Source organism: Octopus bimaculoides, chromosome 27 (genome assembly GCF_046866305.1).
Source record: "Octopus bimaculoides isolate indiv1 chromosome 27, ASM4686630v1, whole genome shotgun sequence".
Taxonomy (NCBI): Eukaryota; Metazoa; Mollusca; class Cephalopoda; order Octopoda; family Octopodidae; genus Octopus; species Octopus bimaculoides.
The window spans coordinates 15,212,559-15,238,398 of NC_142954.1; the positions used below are offsets into that span (position 1 = coordinate 15,212,559).

A 25,840-nucleotide genomic window follows, 5' to 3' on the forward strand; every position below is an offset into this window, starting at 1 on the left:
GTGTTAAAACACCTGAAAGTCAAAGACTGGTTTGGGTACATGATGTTGATGAGCCACGAAAAGGGTGAAACATCGATGTCCATTACTGCCAAATGGGATTTGTGGGGGGGGGGGTTGTCTCGCCCGTCTTCTCTGAGTACTCACCAGTTCCTAATTAATTATATTAAAAAAGAAAAATTTAAAAATTGGAAAATATAAATTTAAAAAAAAAAACATGAACATAGTCATATATTTAATGAAACATGCATAAAAGCAAAATGTATATTTTTATACATATACACATATACATACATACACACACTCACTTCTCTGGTTATTGGCTAATTGCTATTCAAGCATGAAACCTACTGTCAGCCCACCCATATACCTGCATGCCTGCCTGTCTGTCTGACTCTAATGTCTGTCCACCTCTCTCCCAATTAGTACAAGGTTATTCATATTTAACAACTGCTGTCTTTCAATCAATGGAGAAGGCTCTGCCAACTAGAAATAGTTTAACCACATTCCTACTTTATACCTTCTCTCTCTCTCTCTCCCTTTCTCTCTCTTTCCCCTCCCTCCCCCTCTCACAAACACACACACACACACACTTTGCCATGTGGTACGAGCTCCACACCTCACTCCTTTCCACTCAATTGTTCCCGATCTTTTATGTACATATATCTTTTTTTTTACAAATTATGCTCGAGAAACTAAACTAGTATTACAAGCTAGATAGTCATCAAAATATCAAATATCGAAGCTATTTAATCAAGAATGCCATGTGTGTGTGTGTGTGTGTATGTGTACATGTGTGTGTGTGTGCATACGTGTGTTTAGTCACAGAGTCTAGGAAAAAAAAAAGCAAAAACAACTTTTTTGTTATCATCGATGGCGCCATTTTGCTTCAGTGTTTTAGCATTTACTAATCACTTTAAACTCCATACACCCAGTTTTTTTCTTACTTTCTTTGGCCTTTTTCTCTTCTAATGAAGATTACACATACACACATGCATGTGTGTGGTTAAGAAGCTTGCCTAGTAACCATCTAGTTTCAGGTTCAGTTCCACTCTGTGGCACCTTGGGGTGTATATCTTTTACTATAACCTCAGACAGACCAATTTCATGTGAGTGAATTTGGTAGACAGAAACTGTGTGTAAGCCCATTGTGTGTGTGTGTGTGTGTTTTACCTACCCATACTACTTAACCTGTGTTGGTTTGTGCTCATCCCTTAAACTAGTTGCTCAGCAGAAGAGACCGATAGAATAAGTATCAAACATGAAAAGCACCAGGGAAAATTTGCTCCACTAAATCAGGGATTCTCAACCATTTTTTTTATTATGGACCCCTTCAATTACTACTTTATTCTGGTGGACCCCTATAGTCATTCAATGCTTAAAAACTAGTTTTATAGAAACTTTTCAAAATCCCTATTTTTTTTTTTTGTCACACATTCACTTGTATAGATTGAACTTTGTAAAATGTTAGAGAAAGAAACCTAGCTGTTTCTTGCAATACATACCAACACATACATCTAAATCAGGGGTTCTCAACCATTTTTATTCTATGAACCCTCTTTGATTACTATTTTATTCTGGCGGACCCTGCTATAGCCATTCAGTATTTAAAAACTAGTTTTATAGATACTTCTTTCAAAATACCTATTTTGTTATTCAAACATTAACTTGTGTTGGTTGAATTATGTATAATGTTAGAGAAAGAATCCTAATTGTTCCTTGCAATACATACCAATACATACATCTAAAACAAAATTTTTTCAGGGGCCCTTAAAATGCTACAGTAGGTCCCCAATTTAATATTTTGCTTGCTTGGACCCCCTTTGATTACTTTTCTATTCTGGTGAACCCTTCTTTCAAAATTCCTATTTTGGTTTTTCGCACATTAACTTGGGTAGCTTGAATTATGTCAAATGTTAGAGAAACAAGCTTAGCTGTTTCTTGTAATACATACCAATACATACATCAAAATCAGGGGTTTTCAACTATTTTTTTTATCTATGAATCCCCTTTGATTACTATTTTATTCTGGTAGGTGCCCATAGCTATTCTATGTTTAAAGACTAGTTTTATAGATGCTTCTGTAGTGGTTATATATAGTCAGCACAAGGTGTTGATGTGGTTGTGTGTATGTTATAACAATAGTTCATAAAGAGGTGAAAGAATAAATTCAAGATCTATATATTTACATAAAAATATATTTTATTTACTGGTCAATGATGATACATAGAATCAAAATGTAGAATGTAGTTGAATGAAATAATCTCTGCAAGAAAGTTTAGAGGTAGAAAATGTAGAAATAACAGCTAAGTGGTGGTTTTCAGTCATGTGGTGTAGAGAAATAGATGGACATAGCAATAACATGAATGGCTTTAAGTCTAATTGACTAAGAAGTGAAGAGCTGGGTTTTGATCGTTACCAGCCTTACTGGCACTTGTGCCGGTGGTACATGGAAAACACCATTTGAGCATGGCTGTTGCCAGTACCACGTGACTGGCCCTCATGCCGGTGGCGCATAAAAGCACCCACTACACTCTTGGAGTGGTTGGCATTAGGAAGGGCATCCGGCTGTAGAGACTCTGTCAGATCAGATTGGAGCCTGGCGCAGCCATCGGGCTCACTAGTCCCCAGTCAAACCGTCCAACCCATACCAGCATGGAAAGTGGGTGTTAAACGATGATGATGATGCTAATGATGATTTACCTGTCAGTAAATGTTCAGCTTTTATCTTTAAAATTCTGTTATTCAAGCAACCCCTCCAAATTATTATTTATACATATATATAACACCACCACCACCACCACCAACAACAACAACAACAACAACAGCAATTATCATTATTATTGTTGACTGAGAGAGCATTGCATACCATCAATGTGACACTGGGATAAAACATATGAAGCCCAGTATACCTGTCATGATGACCCGTCTGATAAGGGTACACCAGGCACATGCATCACAACCCTATTCGTGTGACATGGTGATCTTGTATCAAGATAAACAGTGCATGACATTGCAGGTGGGGCTCAATTAGAATTTTCTTCTGATTGAGTAGCCCCTCCAGCTCAAAAGGTCCCTGAATAAGGGTTGTTTAAGGATGTTGAATGAAACACCCATGTTTCCAGAGGTGAATTATTCAAACCCCAAACAGTTCCTCCACTACCTCTGCTTGTTATCAGAGATGCACATATCAGCCATCAAGGGACATGCTCAACTGATTAAGGTCAAACAACTGACAAGTAAATTTGTGGTATTGAGCAGAATATTTGCTGTAGCCCATTTTTATAACAAGACAAAACATGTAACTACCAATCAGTTAAGATCAGAAGCCATGTGAGTCAGTACCTGATATTGCATCAGGGCATTTATCTGGCAGAATCGTTAGCACACCAAGTGAAATGCTTAGCGATATTTCGTCTGCAGCTACATTCTGAGTTCAAAGTTCACTTTGTCTTTCATCCTTTCAGGGTTAGTAAAATAAGTACCAGTGAAACACTGGGGTCGCTGTAAGCAACTAGCCTCCTCCCCAAAATTTCAGGCTTTGTGCCTATAGTAGAAAGGATTATTGTTATTATTATTATTATTATTATTATTATTATTATTATTATTTATTATCATTTATTATTATTATTATTATTATTATTATTATTATTATCATTATGATTATTATTATTTATGATTATTATTATTTATTATTATTATTATTATTATTATTATTATCTGTATTAAACTGTATGAAATATCTTTGAGGCCAATTAACAAAGTTTTGTATCTGTATTTTCACAGGTAACATGGAACTGGCAAATATACTTGAAAATTTTTATGGAGATGTGGAAGCTGTGGAGATGTATGTTGGAATGATTGCTGAGAAACGCCAACACAAATCATTGTTTGGACAAACCATTATCGAAATGGGAGCCCCTTTCTCTGTGAAGGGTCTTATGTCGAATCCTATCTGTAGTCCCGGATGGTGGAAGCCGTCCACGTTTGGTGGTGATGTAGGTTTCAACATTGTCAAGACACAAACTTTCAAGAAACTGTTTTGTCAAAACATGAAAGACGGTTGTGGATTGGTTAGTTTACGGATACCCGAATGGACGGAAGAATATGAAGAATCTCGGCGTAAAATTGAAAATGAAGCTATGTACAGGATGCCATCAACAAAGGAATCAACTTCAGAGAAGCCCCTAATGTCAAACAGTAAACCACAATCGAACGAATTATGAATCACTACAGAATAAAAATTATTAGCCTCACTCCTGAATATACACCCAGACACATGTGTACATGTCACTGAAACTCATACACAAATACATACATCTGCACATATACACATTTTTGAAAAATTTAAAATTTTAAATACATAAGTGTTTCTTGGAAAATGGGTTTCTTGGAAAATGGGTTTCTTGGAAAATGGGTTTCTTGGAAAATGATCATCAGACATGTTCACTGATTGTCAATATTTAAAGATTGACCATTTCCATTCACTAAATTTTTTCTAGCTGTAGTAACAGTGACTACCCTGTGTCTGTATGTGTAAATGTGCATGCAAAACAGAATGATTGCGTCTATATGTGGTGTATGTGTATATATATATATGTATATATGTATATGTGCATGTAAATGTATGTATATATACATATGTGCATACATACATATATGTGTGTGTGTGTGCATACACAAAATATCTGTGTGTGTGTGTGCATGCACGTATACATATATATGTGTGTGTGTGTGCGTATACATACATACATACATACGTATATATATGTTCGAAAAAAGTTCATTTTATGTTTTCGTTTTCCGTTTCCCATTGTGTTTAATGTTTTTTTTTTTATGTCCTGTACCCATATATGCATGTATGTATACATATAGATGTAGGTACGTACATATATGTAGGGATATATGCATATATCTATATATTTATATTATTATTATATATATATATATATATATATATATATATATATATATGTGTGTGTATTTATATATATATATGTGTATTTATATATATATATATATGTATTTATATATATATATATATGTATTTATATAATCAGGGACATATATTCCAGGTGTGCTGCACGCTCATCAAGAATGGCAAATTCATTATAAATACTAACCCTAAGATTCCGAGTTCGATTCCAAACAGTGACCTGAATAATAATAATAATAGTAGTAATAATAATAATAATAATAATAATAATAATAATAATAATGATAAAATCGAGAAAAAAAAATCTGTACGTTTAAATTAATTTAAAATTCCTAAACTAAAATTAAGAAACTTTGGTTTACTTACAATTGAAAAAAGTTGGAGCAAAGTGGTTTATTGAACGATGAGCTTATCAAGCATTTTAGTCTCAAAGAAGAAGAATGGAACTTAAACCTAAGTAATTTAAATAAATAAAATTATTTGGGTTTTTTTATTTTTCTGTGTGCGTACCTAAGAAAATTATGGCTTATTTTAGAATGCTTACAATTCATAGAGTATTATTAATTCAGTTTATTTAGAGTCATAAATTTATATTGCAATTAAATTAAGTTTACATTATTTACATTTTGGAGCCTGCATTTTGAATAGAAATACACAGATTATATGCCTAATTTGAGTATTACTAATGTTAGCCATAGTATGGTCAGTGTGGCAGCATATTCAATGACAACAACCACCATATGCCACTGATATATAAGTATATATATATATATAGAAATACAATATCAATATATTATAAATTAACTACCAACAAAAATAATTGGTAAGCTAACTCAAAAAATCATCACCAAAATAGCAGAAAAAAACGACAGTGAAAGTATGCAGACTCTTCAAGAATCGATCCTTTTGGTTATATTAATAATAATAAAGGAGTTACGACGCAAAAACGTTTAAATTCAAATGAACATATTTATCTTCTTCAATATATATTTCAGTATAAAGAATTCATTAAGAGAGACTTAAATCAAAATTTCTTTACAAAAAATTTTTTTGGCCATGAACGGTTTGTGTTTTTAAACGGAATGTATTTTTTCTGATGTTATATTTATTCCTGAATGATGTGTAAAGAAATTTTGATTTAAGTCTCTCTTAATGAATTCTTTATACTGAAATATATATTGAAGAAGATAAATATGTTCATTTGAATTTATACGTTTTTGCGTCGTAACTCCTTTATTATTATTTATATATAGAAATATTAATATTTCTAAGTCTCTCTAAAGGAGACTACAGCAGCGATACTGGATATTAATAGTTATCGCCAAGCCAACATGGCAGTTCAAAAAATAGGATGAATGCTGCCGTTGATTAGCTCCAAGAGGCCATTGCCTCTAGCTAGCTATGTGCTTCACGAATCTGTGTCCATTATAACCTTCGAACAGGGGAGGTCAGCCACTTCCCCTTGCTGGTCTGGCATCTACAGACTAGTATATATATATATACAGAGAGAAAGAGAGAATTTAGTGTATATATTTATATGAAGCTGGTGGTGTGCTGAATCACTTCTCAGAGTTTCTTGTTTCATGAGATCTTTCAAACAGCAACACCTGAAGATGTGTGACTGTTACAGATATGTATATAAATGAATATTTGTGTCTGTGTGTGTTTGTAAACATATACACATGTATATGTCCACATGAAATATAATCTATGAGCATGTATCTGATGCCATTGTAAAGCAGTAATGTGAAAATAGAAATGGTCAAAGAAAACCTAGAGTGAATATTTGATACTTGATGAAATAAAATAAAAGTGAGAGGCAGTATGAAGTACTTGTGATTCGTGCTTGACTGGTTTAGCAAACAAATAGAGAGTGAGCAAGAGAATCAAAATGAAAATGGGTTGAAGTAAGACAGCAGTTGGAGTAGTAGGTATTACTGACACAAAAGTACACATATATAGCAATTTAGGTGATCCAAACAAGATAACATGTGTTATACCTCTTACATTATATATACCATGCTTTTAAGGATCACATCTTAAGTATATCTTCAAAATGATCTTTGTGGGTGTTACAGGGGTGAGGGTTGAGGTGGTGAAGCATGATCTTTGAATGTGGGGTCTCATGGATGCATTAATATGTGACCGAGACCTTAGTGATGTGCTCTCCTTGCGAAAACTTGTCGAGCCAAGTGAAACAATAGTCATGGCCATTGCAAGTGTCATGTAAATGGCACGTAAAAAGCACCCATTACACTCTCAGAGTGGTTGGCCTTAGGAAGGGCATCTAGCCATAGAAACCATGCCAAGCTAGACTGGAACCTGGTGCAGCTCTCTGGTTTTCCAGTTCCAGTCAAATCGTCTAACCCATGCCGACATGGAAAGTGGACGTTAAATGATAATGATGGTGATGCTGATATATATATTGATTTTTATGATATATTTATTTTCTAGAGAGTATGAATTACATTCTTCATTATTGAATTGTTTAATAGTGGTTTTTCTCTAAATTATATACATATATATACACACATATATATATAGATATATATAAATAAATATATATATATATGTTTTCAGCGGGACGGGATCGTTGCCAGTGCCCCTGGACTGGCTCATGTGAGGGCGACACATGAAATCTTTCGAGCGGGATCGTTGCCGGTGCCCCTGGGCAGGCTCTTGTGCGGGCGACACATGAGGTTTTTCGAGTGAGATCGTTGCCAGTGCCCCTGGACTGGCTCTTGTGCTGGTGACACATGAAATTTCTTCGAGTGAGATTGTTGCCGGTGCCCCTGAACTGGCTCTTGTGTGGGGTTGTTGTAGGATTTTCGAGCGAGATCGTTGCTGGTGCCCCTGGACTGGCTCTTGTCCGGGTGGCACATAAGATGCACCATTTTGAGCGTGACCGTTGCCAGTGCCGCCTGACTGGCCTTCATAGGGTTTTCGAGCGAGATCGTTGCCAGTGCCCCTGGACTGGCTTTTGTGTGGGTGGCACATAAAAGACACCATTTCGAGCGTGGCCGTTGCCAGTACCGCCTGACTGGCCTTCGTGCGGGTGACACGTAAAAGCACCCACTACACTCTCTGAGTGGTTGGCGTTAGGAAAGGCATCCAGCTGTAGAAACTCTGCCAAATTAGATTGGAGCCTGGTGTTGCCATCCGGTTTCACCAGTCCTCAGTCAAATCGTCCAACCCATGCTAGCATGGAAAGCGGACGTTAAACGATGATGATGATGATGATGATGATATATGTGTTTTGTATGTTTTCATGGGTCAACTATGAAAATTGGATTTGAATGTTTTCTGTTTTTATTGGCTGTATATTACTAATAATAATAATAATAATAATAATAATAATAATAATAGCAATAATAATGGGACCCCAAGGAGATGGAGTATCCTATATTTTATAATATTTTATAATATGTATTAATCATTCTGGATGTTCCATCGAAATGTTCATAGGTCAATTTCATTATTATTATTATAATTATAATAATAAAGTATTTTCAATGGATTAGTTTTGAGCTCTATTTAAAGTTGATATATATATATATATATATACAAAAACTCAACTGTGAGTATTTTGCTAAGATTGTTAACAGATACTATATTCCTTTGCCAAATGTTTGGTGTAAAAAAATATTTAAACATATATATATATATATATATATACACACATACATACATACATACATACATACTTAAGCACATTGACAGTGTGGTATTCTGTCTAATTGCTTTGGTATGAAAATTAACTAATCAAGAATGTGACAAAATAATTATAAATTATAATAATAATAATTATTATTATTATTTATGTATCCTGATTTAATGTTGTTTGGCACAGGATTTCTCCTCTTCATTTGTTGATATTTTTCAGGCAGAGAAATAAAACAGAAATGATATCATTATCAATTTAGGAATGAAATATAATTCTTCTTGAATGGTGATGCACCAGCATAGCTGCAGCGTCTGGCTGAAACCCGTAAAAGAATATGAAATGGGTTCTGTGTCCCAGAACCTTCAGTTTTCAACTGTCATTTATAATTTTTAAATGCTTGAATGTTACCAATGATTGTGAGAATGAATGTAAAAACTTCTTGTTGGTGTGTTACGCTACCATCATCTTCATCGCCATCACTATCACCATGATGATGATGATGTTCATTGTCATTGCATTGTTGTCCTCATATCATTGTCATCATTATCATCATCACAACATATGGATTTGGACTTCTGTGTGAAGAAGTGTTGCACTCTAACGGTGGTGGGAACCTGTGGAAGAGTTAGAGCCAAGAAGACATTGGATGAGGTGGTGAAGCATGATCTTCGAATGCTGGGCCTCACAGAGGCAATGACAAGTGACCGAGACCATTGGAGATATGCCGTGCTTGAGAAAACCCATCAAGCCAAGTGAGATCGTAGTCGTGGCCGATGCCTGTCGCATAATTGGCCTGTTACATGCACCCTTCAGTTGTTGGGTGATATGCTGTGCTTGTGAAGACCTGTTGAACCGAGTAAAATCATAGTCGTAGCCAATGCCTGTGCTGTCTGACTGGCACCCAAGCTGGTGGCTCGTAAAGAGCACCGTTTGAGTGTTGGACCTTATGGAGGTAGTGACAGATGACCAAGATCTTTGGTGATATACTGTGCTTGTGTAGACCTGTGATGTCAAGTGAGACTGTAGTTGTGGCTGATGCCGGTGTCAGGTTAATGGCACACCCATGTCGGTGGCATATAAAAAACACCCACTACACTCTTGGAGTGGTTGGCGTTAGGAAGGGCTTCCAGTCATAGAAGCCTTACCAAATCAGATCAGAACCTGGTACAGCTCCTCGGCTTACCAGTTTTCAGTCAAACCATTCAACCCATGCCAGCATGGAAAGCAGACATTAAACAATGAGAATGATGACGATGACATCATCATCATCATCATCATCATCAGTTATCCTAGCAGCATTGTCATCATCGTCACCTTTACTGTCATCTTCATCAACATCACCCTTTCCTTTGCTACAATACAGTAAGCTAGCTGTGTAAATGTAAAATTCTTCATAAGAATCATTGATTCCTCTCAGAAGCATTTCAAAGAGAACTTATCACTGAAATTCTTGGCAGAGGTGACTGACCCCTATAGCAGCACCTTTATACATACTGTCCCCTAACCAATATGGTAGAGTCCAGAACATATTTGACAAATTAATACAGATGCTCATTTATTGTGAAATTTATATTTTTATACGTTTTCATTCATGTCTTTTTTATATTTTGTATATTTGATGTAAGCCCTCCATATTTTGCACTTTAACACACTAATGTTTCTTTATCTGTCACCTTGTGCCAAATAAAAGAACTATTATTATTATTATTATTATTATTGTGTTTTTTTCTTCTTTCAATTTTGTTACCATTTCTTGCCAAGTGTCTTCCCAACACTTAGGACAAAGAAACTCACTGCATGCATTAGCAGGCCATTAAAATAAAAGCATCAGATTTACAAAGTCATGTATGTGATACAAAAAGAAAAAGGAAGAAAGGTAAGAAAAGGAAAAAAAGTAGAAAAAAAGAAAAGATGAAAAAAGAAAAAACAGAAAAGGAAAATGAAAAAAAAAAAATTCACAACGACAATTCTCTTCTCAATACCTGTGATGTACCAGTTAAAACAATCTTTTGCACTTCTTGCAGGTATGCTAATCCAGGAATCATTCTCAAATAATGTTCAGTTACTTTTTTGATCATTCCAAGTGCTCCTATAATCACTGGTATTGTAACCGCCTTGACATGACATATTTAAAAACAAATTTCAATGAGCAAATCATTATATTTTATGAGATTATCATTCATTATTGTAAATATCATAAATAAAGTGTGTTTATTTTGGAATATCAGTTCAAGATCAGAGATACAAAACCACAACTTCCAGTTTTCAAATGAAATTCTTTCTCCATTAGAGTTATTTGTATACAACCAGTTACCTCAATCAGGTCTATTATTATTCAGGCAGTGAGCTACCAGAATTGTGAGCATGCTGGGCAAAATGCTTAGCGGCATTTCATCCATCCTTATGTTCTGAGTTCAAATTCCACCAAGGTCAACTTTGCCTTTCATCATTTCAGGGTCTATAAATTAAGTACCAGTTGAGTATTGGGGTCAATGTAATTGACTTAACCCCTCCTCCAAAATCTCAAGCCTTGCGCCTATAATAGGAAGGATTATTATCAATAATATTAATACGCTTAGTTCTGTTTGTTTTTGTGCGTACCTGTGGTGTGTGTCACACTTACTTCAAAGGAAGAAGTGAGTAGCAAAGCAAGAGAGAGAAGAACAGAGAAGAAGTAAGAGAGAAAGAGACAGTGAGAGGTGACGGCGTTCGTTGTGTTTTTAAATGTTTCAGAGAGAGAGAAGAGAGTGAGAGTGAAAGAGAGGGAGAGTGAAAGAGACAGTGAGTGGTGACGGCATTCGATTTGTGTTTTTGAAATGTTTATCACATCGCAAGAAAAGTAGATACATAGATCGAAAGAAAAGTTGATACATAGATACATACACACATTGTTAAATTAAAAACGGGAGAGAGAAGGGACAGAGGATTTCAACCTTTTTACCTTTGCGTAACACTTAAAATAAATTGCATGTCTCAAGAAAAAAAAAAATTATATACCATATCTTTCTCATATTTTTTCATCGTAGTCCACATGGTAAACATCATATTTATGAATATATATATTTATATAAATAAGGATAAGATCGTTAAAAAAAATACCGATCATATCAAGTGGCTAGCATGGGAATAAAATCCTCATAGGTAATAATTATTACTAAAATTATAATTAAGGGTATCTAAACGATACCATCATGCTACATATAGCAGTCAAAACTTGATTCTAAAACCCACATCAAATATTCATACAGCACCAGAAGAGAAGACAAAGAGACAAAATAAACTAGCAAAAAATTATTGGATAATTCCAGATCCCGGATTTCTGGCTTTGCATATGAATTGCTTTGCGTCATCATTTATTAACGATCTTATTCTTATTTATATAAATTTATATATTTACTTTGTCATTATATTCACTGCGGTGGTATTTTGACCATATCGCACAAGGAGTTTAGGCGGGCAATTTCAACTGGTCCTGTGCATACGTGCATATCTATGTGTGTATACGTGTGTATATGTAAGTATTCGTATGTTGTATGACACGTTTAAATAAAAGGAGTCCTCTGTTTTTCCATTCGTCACCATTTCTCCTTTTTGAGTTCGCACGGTCGTCCCTTACAACGACAGTAGCGAACTTTAGTTTGTATCTGGACGGCCTCGGTCCCAGGGCATTTTTTGCATACCACCCTAATCTGTTTTCCTCTGCTTCAATACAATCCTGGCAACTGCTCAAACCCCTCCCACCCTTTCTTCTCGACAAGTACAGCCTTTCGGTATCACTCTTAGGGTGGAAGGCTCCGTGCACTGTCAATAATTTTTTTTCTGCAATGTTACTTGACAGTAACTTCTACATTAATAGAAGGATAGAAATTGGCTCAAAAATTCCAACCTAGCAGAAAGAACAAGATCCATCATGTTAGCAAATCGGTTCTGATTTCGAAAACAGGGCGATTGTAATGAGTACTAGAGAACAACAGTTCAAGGAAAGACATTATTACAGTAAAAGGACTCATGATTTACAGAAAGTTCAAGAGAGAAATGATGCGCCTAAAAAGAGATGCGGGCTACGTGTTTAAAGCTTTTGACCTGGTACTAAACCAGAAAGTTCATCAAAACAATGGCAACGGAAATGCTGATAGTTATTTACTGGATTTTTCGAATGCGCCAATGTAGTTTGTCTTATACAATCTACCATCTTATTATTATTATTATTTTAAATATACATTGAAAAGCGTAGTCTAAGGTACATGACAAGATGATGACAAAAGAATTTTGACAAACACAACAGATGTTTGATTAACCGAAAGACGGATAATAATAAAGTGAAATGAACCAGTGCGTGTGTCTACTATTGACGTAGTGGCCCTCCTAAAATACAGCAAAATCTGTTTCAATACATGAGTTCACATCAAGGATCTTGCAAACCAAATACAAAACCGAAATAATTGTCTTATCTTATACTTGTTTTAACCATCTGACGACTGTTTCTGATAGGACGCAATAGAGAAGGTACCCGAGGTCATTACCCCACCAACTTCCCAGAAACTGGACGGAATGGATGAATAAAGGAATATCATGGAATGATTATGTCTTGAATGCCTTCAATGGTACTACTAAAGCAGCACGGTCCCGAACGCGCAGTCGCACTAGCTAGTCTTGAGTGGTCGATCCTAACCCTAACGCGCGTGTGCAAATGAATACGTGTTTAGGGTTAGGGTTAGGGTTAGGCTCGACCACTCACGACTAGCTAGCGCGGACGCGCGACTGCGCGTTCGGGACCGTGCTGCTTTAGTAGTAACGCCTTCAATCAAATGTCTTTTAGAAAAAGAGCTAATTTTAGGTTATTCGGCAACAATGACAAGCGCAAAAACAACGGCAGCAACAATTACAACACCAACAAGACTAAAAACAAAGACAACAACTGCATCATCAACAATGATACCAGCAATAACATCGACATCAACACTAAAAACAACAGATACGACAATGAGGAAAAGAAAAGGCAGAAAAAGGAAAAACCTCAACAAATTTGTTAATAAATGAAACAACGCTTTTCGAAACAAATAGCGATCAGATCACGTGACAGCCCTCCCCCTCTAATTTCAAATATTCTTCAGCGGGAAGAACGCCACTAAAAGGACCGCCGTCTTGTTTTGTGGCAAGTATCTTCGTAATTTTTCTCCATTACTATTGTTATTATTAAGGCAGCGAGCTGGCAGAATCGTTAGCGGTATTTCGCCCGTCGCTGCGTTCCCAGTTCAAATTCTGTCGAGGTCGACTTTGCCTTTCATCCTTTCAGAGTCTGGAATCGATGTAATCGGTTCATCCCCCTCCTCCAAAACTGCTGCCCTTGGGACAAAATATGAAGCCATTATTAAGGCGTTGAGCTGGAAGAATCGTTAAACACGTCGGGCAAAATGCTTAGCGGTATTTCGTCTGTCTTTACGTTCTGAGTTTAAATTCCGCCGAGGTCGACTTTACCTTTCATCCTTTCAGGGTCGATAAGTTAAGCACCAGTTGCGTACTGGGGTCGATTTAATCGACTGGTCCTCTCCCCGAATATTTCTGGCCTTATGCCTGGAGTAGAAAGAATTATTTTTATACACTAAAATGTTTTCATTTAATTTGTGTCTTTCTTTATTCATTGCAGACGTTGTATAAACTTGTAATTGTGTGAAGTTAAGAAAACATAACATTGTTTATATGACTTAAATTAATATCTAATTTCTATCTGTGTGTGTGTGTGTGTATATATACATATATATATATATATATATATATATATATATATATATATATATATACACATACACACACACACATATATATATATATACACACACACACATATATATATATACACACACACACACACACACATATATATATATATATACATACATGCATGTATATATATATATATATATATATATATATATATATATATATGTACGTATGTATGTGTCTGCATATGTGTGTGTATTTGGCGCGAGAGAGCTTTTTAAAGAGACAACAGGATGTGATTAGAGGGAAAATTTCACTATTATTTTCAGCAGATCTAGTGACTACGTAACCCCCCCGTCCCATTATTGAAATTTCTGTTTATTACGATTAATTCTGAGTGACAGAAAGGATGAAATAGCTGAATCAGCGACATAGAACTAGAAAGGGTCGAGCCAAGCCAAACCGGTAGTAACAAACAGGCTAGTTTGCTTCCAATGTAAGCCAAACATCGTAGTCTTACACAATGTATATGTTGTATATTTAGTAATATATATATTTAAATACATCTTGTTTAAAACAAGGATTGTTTAAACTAGAATGACAGTCACTGTTTCTCGCAGCCCCATTGAATCAATGGACACCATCCTATAAATATTTATTAATGTTAAAGGGAAAAAGAATCAATTTTAGTTTGTTTTGCAAATAACTTCTTGGAATTGGTGTCCGTCTTATGTCTTTTCGCTACATTATTTATTTCGTATTTATGAAAGGTTTCCCCCATTATTTCTGATATATTTCAAGCAAGGATGTTGGGCGTTTCCCGCATATCCTTTAGTTTTCTTTTTCTGAGTCAGGCCGGTCACAGCCATTTAAGTTTTTTCGTCGAACACAACCCCTCTACCTATTTTTTTTCTTAATGTTTGGTGCTAATTCGGTTAATATGTAGTTTAGTGTCAAAGAAAAGTAAATTTAGTGTTGGGCGAAGGTAAAATGCGTTCACACCACCAACCGTTGTTGTTGGCACTCCGTGGCTTACGACGTCGAGGGTTCCAGTTGATCCGATCAACAGAACAGCCTGCTCGTGAAATTAACGTGCAAGTGGCTGAGCACTCCACAGACACGTGTACTCTTAACGTAGTTCTCGGGGATATTCAGCGTGACACAGTGTGACAAGGCTGACCCTTTGAATTACAGGCACAACAGAAACAGGAAGTAAGAGTGAGAGAAAGTTGTGGGGAAAGAGTACAGCAGGGTTCGCCACCATCCCCTGCCGGAGCCTCGTGGAGCTTCAGGTGTTTTCGCTCAATAAACATTCACAACGCCCGGTCTGGGAATCGAAACCGCGATCCTATGACTGCCCTAACCACTAGGCCATTGCGCCTCCACCCACCACCAACCAGACGAAAGTGAAACATTCGGAATTTTTAAATTTTTGAAAGCGGGGAAGTGATGGGTGGGCGAGGTGGGGAAAGGGACCGTGAGTTTTTCTTTAAGAAAAATTAAAATTTCAAAAAAAAATTCGAAAAAAGGGAAAAAATTAAGATATTCTTTTTTGTTCTAGGGACAAAAGCCGAAATTTTTGGGTAGGGGCCAGTCGATTAGATCGACTCCAGTACGGAATTTATCAACCCCGAAAGGATGAAAGGCAAAGTCGACCTCGGGGGAATTTGAACTCAGAACGTAACAGCAGACGACATACCGCTAAGCATTTCGCCCAGCATGCTAACGTTTCTGCCACCTTTGAAAAAAATTAAGATATTGGGGTGGGGATAAGGTGAGAGAAATTAAAATTTTGAAAACGTGAATTTTGGGCAAAATCTTATTCTCGAAAATAGAAATCCAAATAAGTTTTATTAAAAAAAAACAAAAAACAGAAATGGGTGGTGTGCACGCGCTTTAGCTTCACCACAACAGCTGAGATACACTGCTGCAATGTTGTATACCTAACAACGAAGACCAATAAAAAAACCAAGGGACGTATTTGATATCTGATGGGCTTCTATGTTAGTTTGGGACACATGTATAGTTGTGAGCCATTCTTTTAATTTTGTTGATCTGATCTCATCATTTGGTTGATAAGAGCATCCATACACACACTATTGAAAAGTGAGATTCACTGCTGTCACCTCCAGTTTTTATTGCAATTTAATTACGCATTTTTTACGATATATATAACAATTTGAAAATCCTACACGACTAGGTGAAAAGCGCTTTATTTAATAAGTGACATTAATAAAAATCTGTAAATGTACAAACATTCAGATTTCTGAGTACCTTAATTTTTTTCTATATAATTTCTGTACATCACCTCCAAACCTTCCAATATATATATATATATATATATATATATATATATATATATATATATATATATATATATACATGTATATATTGGGCCATCCCGTAAATAATGCAGTTATTTTATACTTCTTTTATTTTTCAAAATTAAGATAAAACAGTGCTTTTTAAAATTTGAAATATACTCTCCTTCATTTTCCACAAGACTCTTCCATCTATCTGGTAAACTTTCAAGGCCCTCTTCCAAAATTCACTTGTCTATGACAAAAACTACTCTTCCACTGTTCTGACCTCACCAACAGAATTCGTATTTTTTCTGTCCAAATAATTTTGAAGACTGCGGAATAAATGATAATCAGATGGTACAATGTCTGGTGAATATGGTGGGTGAGGCATTGTTTCCCATTCAGACTGCTCCAGCCTTTGGAATGTCATCCTCGCTATATGTGGCTGAGCATTATCCTGATGGAAGAACACCTTTTGTCTTGAAACCAAAGATGGTCGTTTTTCTTCTAGCACTGACCTAAGCCACTCAAGCTGCTTGCAGTAGATCTCCTTTGTTATCGTTTGGTTTGGCTTTAAAAGTTCAAAGTGGACTAAACCTTTCATATCCCACCAAACAGATAACAACACTTTATGTGGATATAGGCCTTTTTTAGTCCGGGGTGCCAGTGTTTCTCCTTTCTCCACCCACTGTCTTCAGTGCTTGACATTTTTATAGAGAACCCATTTCTCGTCACCAGTCACTATTCGGTCCAAAAAAGGTTCATTCTTAAGACGTGACAGTAAAGAAGACCACACATTCACTCTCTGGAGTCTGTGAGGAACCCATTGACCCAATTTGCTGACTATTTCGATGGCATGCAGGTGTCAATGAATGGTTGAATGACCAAATCCAAGCTTCTCTGCTAGTTCTTCAACAGTTATGATGGGATTTTGTTCCACTAGGGTTTGCAGGACATTCTCATCAAGCTCTACACATCTTCCAGGATGAGGCTCATCTTCTAGGCTGCAGTTTCTGGTTCGGAATTTCAGGAAGCACTACTGACACCGGCTTATGCTTATTGTCCAATCCCCATATACTGCATTAATATTCTTCACACTTTCCCTTGTGTTGTTGCCTTTATTGAACTCACAAAGCAAAATATGCCGAATATGTTCCTTTGTCACTTCCATTATAGCTTTGCAAAAATAACTGTTGAAATTGAACTGCACTCTTCAAAACTTACACCAAGAATAAGGACATGGTAAAAATTACTACCTGCTTTTATTGCAAGTTGAAGCAGGTAGTTTATCCCATCCCTCTCTGACTTTTAGTTCATGCAATTGAAAAAAATACATTATTTATGGGATGACCCAATATATGAGTAAAGTTAGATATGGCCGGTTTATGGGATTACCCTGGGTTTCATGTCCATAAAGAACTTAGCTTTATGGAATATCATCAGATCCCAAACCTGTTAACTTATGGCCTCTCTAGCAAGTGCCCTATATATATATATCATCATCATCATCATCATCATCATCATCATCATCATCATTTAGCATCCACTTTCCATGATGGCATGGGTAGGATAGTTTGACTGAAACTGGTAAGCCTGAGAACTATATCAGTTGCCAGTTTGATTTTGGCTTGGTGTCTACAGCTGGATGCCCTTCCTGATGTCAACCACTCCAAGAGTGTAGTGGGTGCCTTAAACATGTCACCAGCATGGGTGCTTTTATGTGTCACCCTATATATATATATATATATATATATATATATATATAGGGAATAAAATGTATGACTTAAAGGTTTGGTTTCTGTTTAGTTACATATTTAGGAGTTGATTATTGATTTATTTATTTAATTTATTCACAGATACTGTTGCACATAAGGTAAATGTGTTTAAAAGTTGTGTTTCTTTTGTATGTTTGTTCCCAGACAACATTTATTTTAGTGCTGTTGACATTGCTGGATTGAATAGTACTGCCCAGGTGTCAAAACCATAATGATATCCGTGAGGCAGCTGATGATTGGGGTATGTTGGATTGTTGCTATGGCTGTTTTTGTACATGTGGAATAATGTTATAACACATCGTTTTGATATATATATATATATATATATATATATATATATGTATGTATGTATATAGGCAAATCAAAATTAAAAACAAAAATAAGAAAAACATCAAAAGTCAAAAGGACACACACAGTGAATATATTAGATTAACACTCAGAGAAAGTTTAAAATGGGAAAAAAGTAGGGGCGTGACATTTTGAATATGGGTCTTCATTGGAAAGAGGAAAAGGGTCCAAAGAGAAAGAGAAGAATTGTCTGAGAAAAACATTTGTATACACACACGCACGTATGTATATACACATATGCACATATCTATGTATGTATGAGGTGGGCACTGAAAAGTTCCTGGCTTTAAGGGTATTGTGACAGGCCTGGTTGGAGGCCCTACCTTCCAAGTTCTTTTACAGGGTTTAGAAAAACTGAAGGACTATTGCAATAAGTGTGTGAATCTGAGAGGGAAATATGTTGAATAAAATCATAATTAACTGATCCTCCTGTATTTTCTTTTACCTAAAACCAAGAACTTTGCAGCACCCTCTTGTATAGTGTGCATACTAGACAGAGTATTAGTACCTTGAGAGAAAAGTTGAACTTACGAAGCATCAGTTGTGGTGCGCAAGAGAGACGATTGCACTGGTATGGTCATGTAGCGAGAATGGATGAGGATAGCTGTGTGAAAAAGTGCCACACCCTAGCAGTTGAGAGAACCTGTGGAAGAGGTAGGCCCAGGAAGACCTGGGATGAGGTGGTGCGGCACAACCTTTGAACATTAGGCCTCACCGAGGTGATGATTTCTGACTGAGACCTTTGGAAATATGCAGTGCGTGAGAAGACCAGGCAAGCCATGTGAGACCTAAATATAAGGCCTCAGCCAGTCCACTTATGCGTACCTTCCTTCATTGGACACTAAACTCCACTTGCGAAGACCTGTTGAGGCAAGTGAAATCGAAATCGAGTTAAATTCGACGACTGGCACCCATACCGTCGTCTCCTTCATTGGACACGAAACTCAGCTTGCGAAGACTTATTGGGGCAAGCGAAAGTGAAATCGTGATGGCACCTGTGCCCAGCGTCGCCTTTCTGGCACTTGTGCCCGCGGCATGTTTAAGGACTTTCGAGCGAGATCGTTGCCAGTGCCCCTGGACTGGCTCTTGTGTGGGTGGCACATAAAATACACCATTTTGAGCGTGGCCGTTGCCAGTACTGCCTGACTGGCGACACGTAAAAGCACCCGTGCCGGTGACACGTAAAAGCACCCACTACACTTTCTGAGTGGTTGACGTTAGGAAGGGCATCCAGCTGTAGAAACTGCCAAATCAGATTGGAGCCTGGTGTAGCCATCTGGTTTCACCAGTCCTCAATCAAATCGTCCAACCCATGCTAGCATGGAAAGCAGATGTTGAACGACGATGATGATTTATATATATATATATATATATATATATATATATACTAGGGGGTGCTGAAAAACTCCTGCTTTTAAGTGTTATTGTGAAACTCCTGGCTAGAGGCCCAACTTACCAAGTTCTTTTACAGGGCTTAGAAAAACTGAAGGACTGTTGCAATAAGTATGTGAATCTGAGATAGGAATATGTTGAATAGAATTATAATTGACTGATCCTCCTGTATTTTCTTTTGCTCAAAGCCAGGAAGTTTTCAGCACCCCTTTGTAGAGAGTGAAACAATGATAAAGAAAGAGTTAGTAACAATAACCTTGTTGTTAAATTGAATATTACAATATATATTTATCTATACAAGTTTATTATATTCTAATGTACATTTGTATATATTTGTACATACACACATATGCAGGTTCTACTGTGAAGAGCATGAAAGGGTCAACTCTGCAGATCCCTCTACTGATGATGATGATGATGATGATAGCATTAATTTTCCCTGCATATGTCAAAGGTGAGTGGTCCTTTGGTAACTAAATTTCCTTCAAACAAACTCCTCCCATGTTCCAGTAGACATTTCTGTGACAGTGTCCTCACCAAAGTGGGTACCCCACAGTTGGTCATAAACATTGTTTTCTCTAAGTTTTTTGTTTCTACTGTGCATACATGCAGAAATTTGCATTTTGTGCAAATTTTGTCCTTTATGAAGTATGTGCACATTTGTGCAAATAACCATGGCTCAACAAAAAGTAAGAAGCATAAAGATCAACTTGTAAACCTTGCATGTGCACATTTTTCTTTTGTGCCCTGGTTATAAACATGTGCATGTATGCACACAAATACATGGCTTAGAATGATTAATAATGGAATCACAGTCATGGCTATAGGTATAGGCATGGCTGTGTGGTTAAGAAGTTTGCTTTGCAACCTGAGTGGCATGATGGCTAAGTGCAAAGTCAAGTTTGCCTTTCGTCCTTTTGAGGTTGATAAAATAAAGTGCCAGTCAAGGACTGAGTTTAATGTAATCAACTAACCCCACCCTCCGAAAACTGCTGGCTTTGTGCCAAAAGTTATTATTATTCCTTCGTAATACAGTGTAGGTAAGAATGCACCGGAGTCTTTAGTCATCTGTCAAGTCAGAACAAGGAGCTCAGACAGATAATACTTTCCTTAAGATGTGCGCTGTGCCCAATAAGGCTGCTTTTTGCAAAACATCAATTTTGCATGGGATTTCCAATTGCCTTAAGAATTTCTTGAACTTTAAATGAGATTGAGCCAAAGCTCTGATCACCATTGGTATCACTTTTACACTACTCTCTCGGATTCCATACATTATTATTATTATTATTATTATTATTATTATTATTGTTTTACTTCTCAGAGCGTTCAGTTTTGTTTGCTCTGGTAGGTTCTGTGAGAGTGGACAGCAGCCTGCTGTCAGGTCCCACAGGGTATCTTTCTACTCATTATAATCTTTGATAATTGGATGTTAATTATTGTGGAAGACATTCAACACCCAAGTACCAGTCTCAAAATCCTAGCTGTCCCCAGCAGAGCAGTTTTTTTAGGCTTGCTCTGCTCTCAAGTTTCACTTGAAAAGGAAAATAAGGGTAGAGACAAAAGTGTTGTCTTTTAACCAGTTTGCTGAGAGGTGGATGAAAGTGGCGAGAATGGTGCGAGTGAACAGGCTTGCCTTGAGCATACACCTGTAGTTGGAAAAAAGGAAATGGAAAAAGGCACCTGCCCCAAAAGTCAAGGTATCCATGGTTTTTTATGGGGTTTTCCCATGAGCATCCCTTGAACATCTCCTCCCTATTGAGGATTACACATTGTTGATTTCTTTCTTTTTAATTTTGTCAGTCTTGTGTACATGCAAAACCCTAACCCTAACACATTCTCACACACATACATGCATTCTTTATTTTGTTTTCTACTGTCCATAATGGTTTTCTTAATGTAAACCCTTGTAGTTAATAAAGAAATTATTATTATTATTATTATCATTATCTTTATTATTATTATTATTATTATCGACGTCGTCGTCATTATTATCATCATCATTATTATTATTATTCAGAAGTCTTATTTTTTCACGTGTTTTCCCTGCACTACCGAGCACAGCTCTGTGTGCCTTGGGTATGTGCTGTGGTTTGTTGTGATGCCCTTATGTTTACTGCATTGAAAATGTTTTACATAGGATGTGTGTGGTGCCTAGTAGTGCTATTTTCTGTGTGTTATATATATTTGTTAGTCCTGGTGTTTTTGTTATGTATTTGTCTGAATATTTTTTTATCAAACCTAATGCGCTTTTTATGACAGAAATTTCTGTTTTTAGACTCCACATTCGAGTCACCTCTGTTTCCAGGTCTTTGTATTTTGAAATTATTATTATTATTATTATTATTATTATTATTATTATTATTGTTATTGTTATTATTATTATTGTTGTTGTTGTTGTTATTATTATTAATTTTTTTTTTTCTAGCTAACACAGCTTGCTGTTCATTCCCATGCCAGAACAATGGAATATGTTCACCCACTGGGCGAAATGGTTTTATTTGCAATTGCCAGAACAGTGGTTACTATGGCACCAATTGCGAATACTGTAAGTACACATGACTCAGACAAGAATTGACTCTCTATCCATTTCTATTGTTGATAAAAATATTGTTGTTTACCCATCAGGTCCATTCTGATCCACCAGGCCTTTATCCCTAATCAAACATATTCTCGCTGTGACCATTCACCTTCTTGCATTTCAAGGACTGCAATGTCCAATGAAATCCTTGTATTTTTTATTTAAGGACAGCAGGGTGTGATTTGAGGGAGGTTTGACTACCATTTCTGGAATGTCAAGTGACCTTGCAATAGCTCTTCTATGATGAGTGCTTGATAATGTCAGTAATATGGCCAAGTGATTATAGTGCCTGACTGTAGTTCAAAAGATCTTAGGTTCAAATCAACTGCAGACATCTTGGGGAAAGCATTGCCTGAGTTCAACTAATCGTTTACTGGAAATGGAGCCAGATCTTCTGATAAGGATTTTTACCAAAGATTATGGTGCTTTATCTACAAGAACATTTATCTAATGAATTCTCAGGGATATATAAGCTCTGAGCTTATAAGGTCCTGTCAGAAAGGAACAATTGGAACTGTAACCAACAGTGAATGTTGGATATGTATTATGTGTGATTGTGTTCTGTTGTCAAAAGCAGGATAAGTGAACCATGTGAAGTCACATGATAATCGAATGGCCTAGGCTGGTAATAATGTTAAACCGCACCCCCAACTGCCTCTTATGACCTGTGTCATATGTCACAAAAATTGTAAGACAATATCTGGGCTAAAAAGACATATACTAGTTCACAAAAGCATTCCTTCAGAATCAGATTTCAAAGGGCAAAGATACAGAGGAAACTTGAATGATATCTGTTGCTTGTGATTTAAGCCCTGTCAGACAGCAGCTGATCTTAAAAAGTCATCTGAGATCTCATCAAGGGAGGGATTGTGATGTGTGATGGGGTGTGGGGAGGGGGTGTTGATGGGACAGCTATCATCTGTCAAGATGAAGCAATTATACACACACACACATCCAACCTACGAATGGCATTAGTTGGTCTGGAGCTATGCAATGGAAACTGTAGAAGCCCATTGTACACACACACACATATTTACATACATATATATATATATATATATATATATATATTCATGTGTTTGTGTTTGCTCCCCCCCATCATTGCTTGATAATTGGTGTTAGTTTGTTTATGTCCCTGTAATTTAGCAGTCTACCAAACAAGGCTGCTAGAATAAGTACCAGACTCCATAAGGTGCAGGTCTCAGCAGGGTTTATATGTTTTATTTAAATATCACTGGTTGTCCATGCATGAAAGCCTCTGGCTCTTCTTCATGCCATCGATATTATCCAAGAGAAGAACAAGGGCTGATAGAGGTTAGCACTGGTGTCACCACAGAATACAAAGGGCTTGAATGGACCCTACAAGATATCCCATTATGTACTTCAACATTACCCCTAACTCGCGACCCTGAACCCATTACTTTATATCTTTTGACCTAGGAAAGATGAAAAATGGCAGCTGACATTAGCAGGATTAGAACTGAGAATGTAGAGATTTGAGATAAATACTGTAAACCATTCGTCCGTCCGATGCTTTAATGACTCTGCGTAGCTGCACCACTCCTTTTTAAGGGTTCAGTCTCAAAGAAGGGACTTTGTGTTCATCTTGAACATTTGTAAGTCTATGGCTACAGAGAACATATTTTGTGGGAATGGAATTTTTGAGGGATAAAGTTCCAGTGAGTAAGGATTGGAAAAGGAATTAGTGCAAAGATGGAAAAAAAAAATGGCTCTCCGTTCATTATGACAACGAGGGTTCCAGTTGACCCGATCGGTGGAACAGCCTGGTCATGAAATTAACAGGAAAGTAGTTGAGCACTCCACAGACGCAACATAGTTCTCGAGGAAATTCAGTGTGAGACAGAATGCGACCAGGTTGGCCCTTTTGAATTACAGGTACAACTTATTTTTGCCAGTTGAGTGGACTGGAACAACATGAAATAAAGTGTCTTGATCACTTTGATCAAGGACACAGCATGTCAATGGAAGTTGAACTGATGACCTTCCAGTCATGAGCCAAATATTCTAATTGCTGAGCCATGTACTTTCACTGATTACAGGTGAGAAGTGGGTGTGTGAGGTAAGTATGGTGGTGAAAAGCAAAGCAACAAGTGTGCTGGGTGTGTTTGATGGGGTTTAGTTCCCAAAGAGCTAATTCTGTAGAGCTGATGCCACTAAAGTGCCAAAAAGTAGATAGAGTGAAGAGGCTTTGTGTCAGTGAATTAGAAGGGGAAGTATGTTGGTGAGAGCCCTGCCCTTCTTTACACTGCCCTGCTTTACCTCTACACAACATTATTCTCTGTTAAATGTTTTTTACTTTTTTTTTAAACCAAAATAGTGTGAGATATAAGAAATAATGCAAGTTGATGGCTTGTACTTCCACCTTGTATTTCAATATTTTGGGTTTGGGACACCATTTAAGACACCTTTTTCAGAACAGAGAAATGTGCTTACAACATCATAACTCTAAAGATTTCCTGAAGAAGGTGTTCTAACCTCGAAATATTGAAATACAAACCACCAGTCTGTATCATTTCTTATAAACTCACTTTTATATCCTTGTATTGGATATATATATAATATAATGAAGCAGTGGGGAAGAAAGTATACACACGACGCACTACTATTATTATTACAGAAGACTCAATGCTCTATATCAAAGGCTCACAGTAAACTGCTACCAACACGAACTGCTGATGATTCAACAGTTGTCTATTTAATAGAAATATTCCAGTTTACTATTAGTCACATGGAGGTGGTCAGAATCCTTCCACAACATTCACATTGTTTGTGCTTCTAGCAAAAAATTAAGACTTATTTATATCAGACAAAATTTCATACAAACTTATTCTATGAGTTTTCTTTCTTTCTTTCTTTCTTTTTTTTTTTTTTAGCAACTTGGAAGCATTGGCTCCTTAGTTTCTTCCAATTGTTACCAGAAGACATTCACTCACTTCTCGTGGGCATTCCAGGATTTGGGTGTTTACTAAATATGTTACCCTGTCGGAGCTACATATCAAGATTTCTGATGCAATGTAAGATAAATTTGCTACCTTCTTCATTGCCATTCATTTTCTATGTTTAAAAGACCAAACAAAAAAAAAAATTTATTTATCTATCCATCAA

At 36.6% G+C, this 25,840-nt stretch overlaps 2 protein-coding genes across 7 annotated transcripts in view; both read left to right on the forward strand.

Annotated features, from left to right (window-relative positions):
• LOC106867682 (prostaglandin G/H synthase 2) overlaps positions 1–10,313 on the forward strand; it is an 80,749-nt gene extending 70,436 nt beyond the window's left edge. For both annotated transcript variants that reach the window (XM_089343376.1, XM_089343375.1), the window contains exon 11: positions 3,784–10,313. In XM_089343376.1, coding sequence (XP_089199502.1) covers positions 3,784–4,223 — 440 coding nt within the window. In that variant the 3' untranslated portion in view covers positions 4,224–10,313. The remainder of the gene's footprint in view (positions 1–3,783) is intronic.
• Positions 10,314–12,015: 1,702 nt separating this feature from the next.
• Positions 12,016–25,840, forward strand: part of LOC106867683 (prostaglandin G/H synthase 1) — an 84,074-nt gene continuing 70,249 nt past the window's right edge. For 2 of the 5 annotated variants that reach the window (XM_089343377.1, XM_089343380.1), the window contains exons 1-4: positions 12,027–12,111; positions 20,492–20,590; positions 22,562–22,681; positions 25,609–25,749. In XM_089343377.1, coding sequence (XP_089199503.1) covers positions 12,090–12,111; positions 20,492–20,590; positions 22,562–22,681; positions 25,609–25,749 — 382 coding nt within the window. In that variant the 5' untranslated portion in view covers positions 12,027–12,089. Of the gene's footprint in view, positions 12,112–12,257; positions 13,753–14,609; positions 14,815–20,491; positions 20,591–22,561; positions 22,682–25,608; positions 25,750–25,840 lie in introns of those variants that run through there. The other 3 variants (XM_089343378.1, XM_014912625.3, XM_089343379.1) reach the window with 3 other exon arrangements.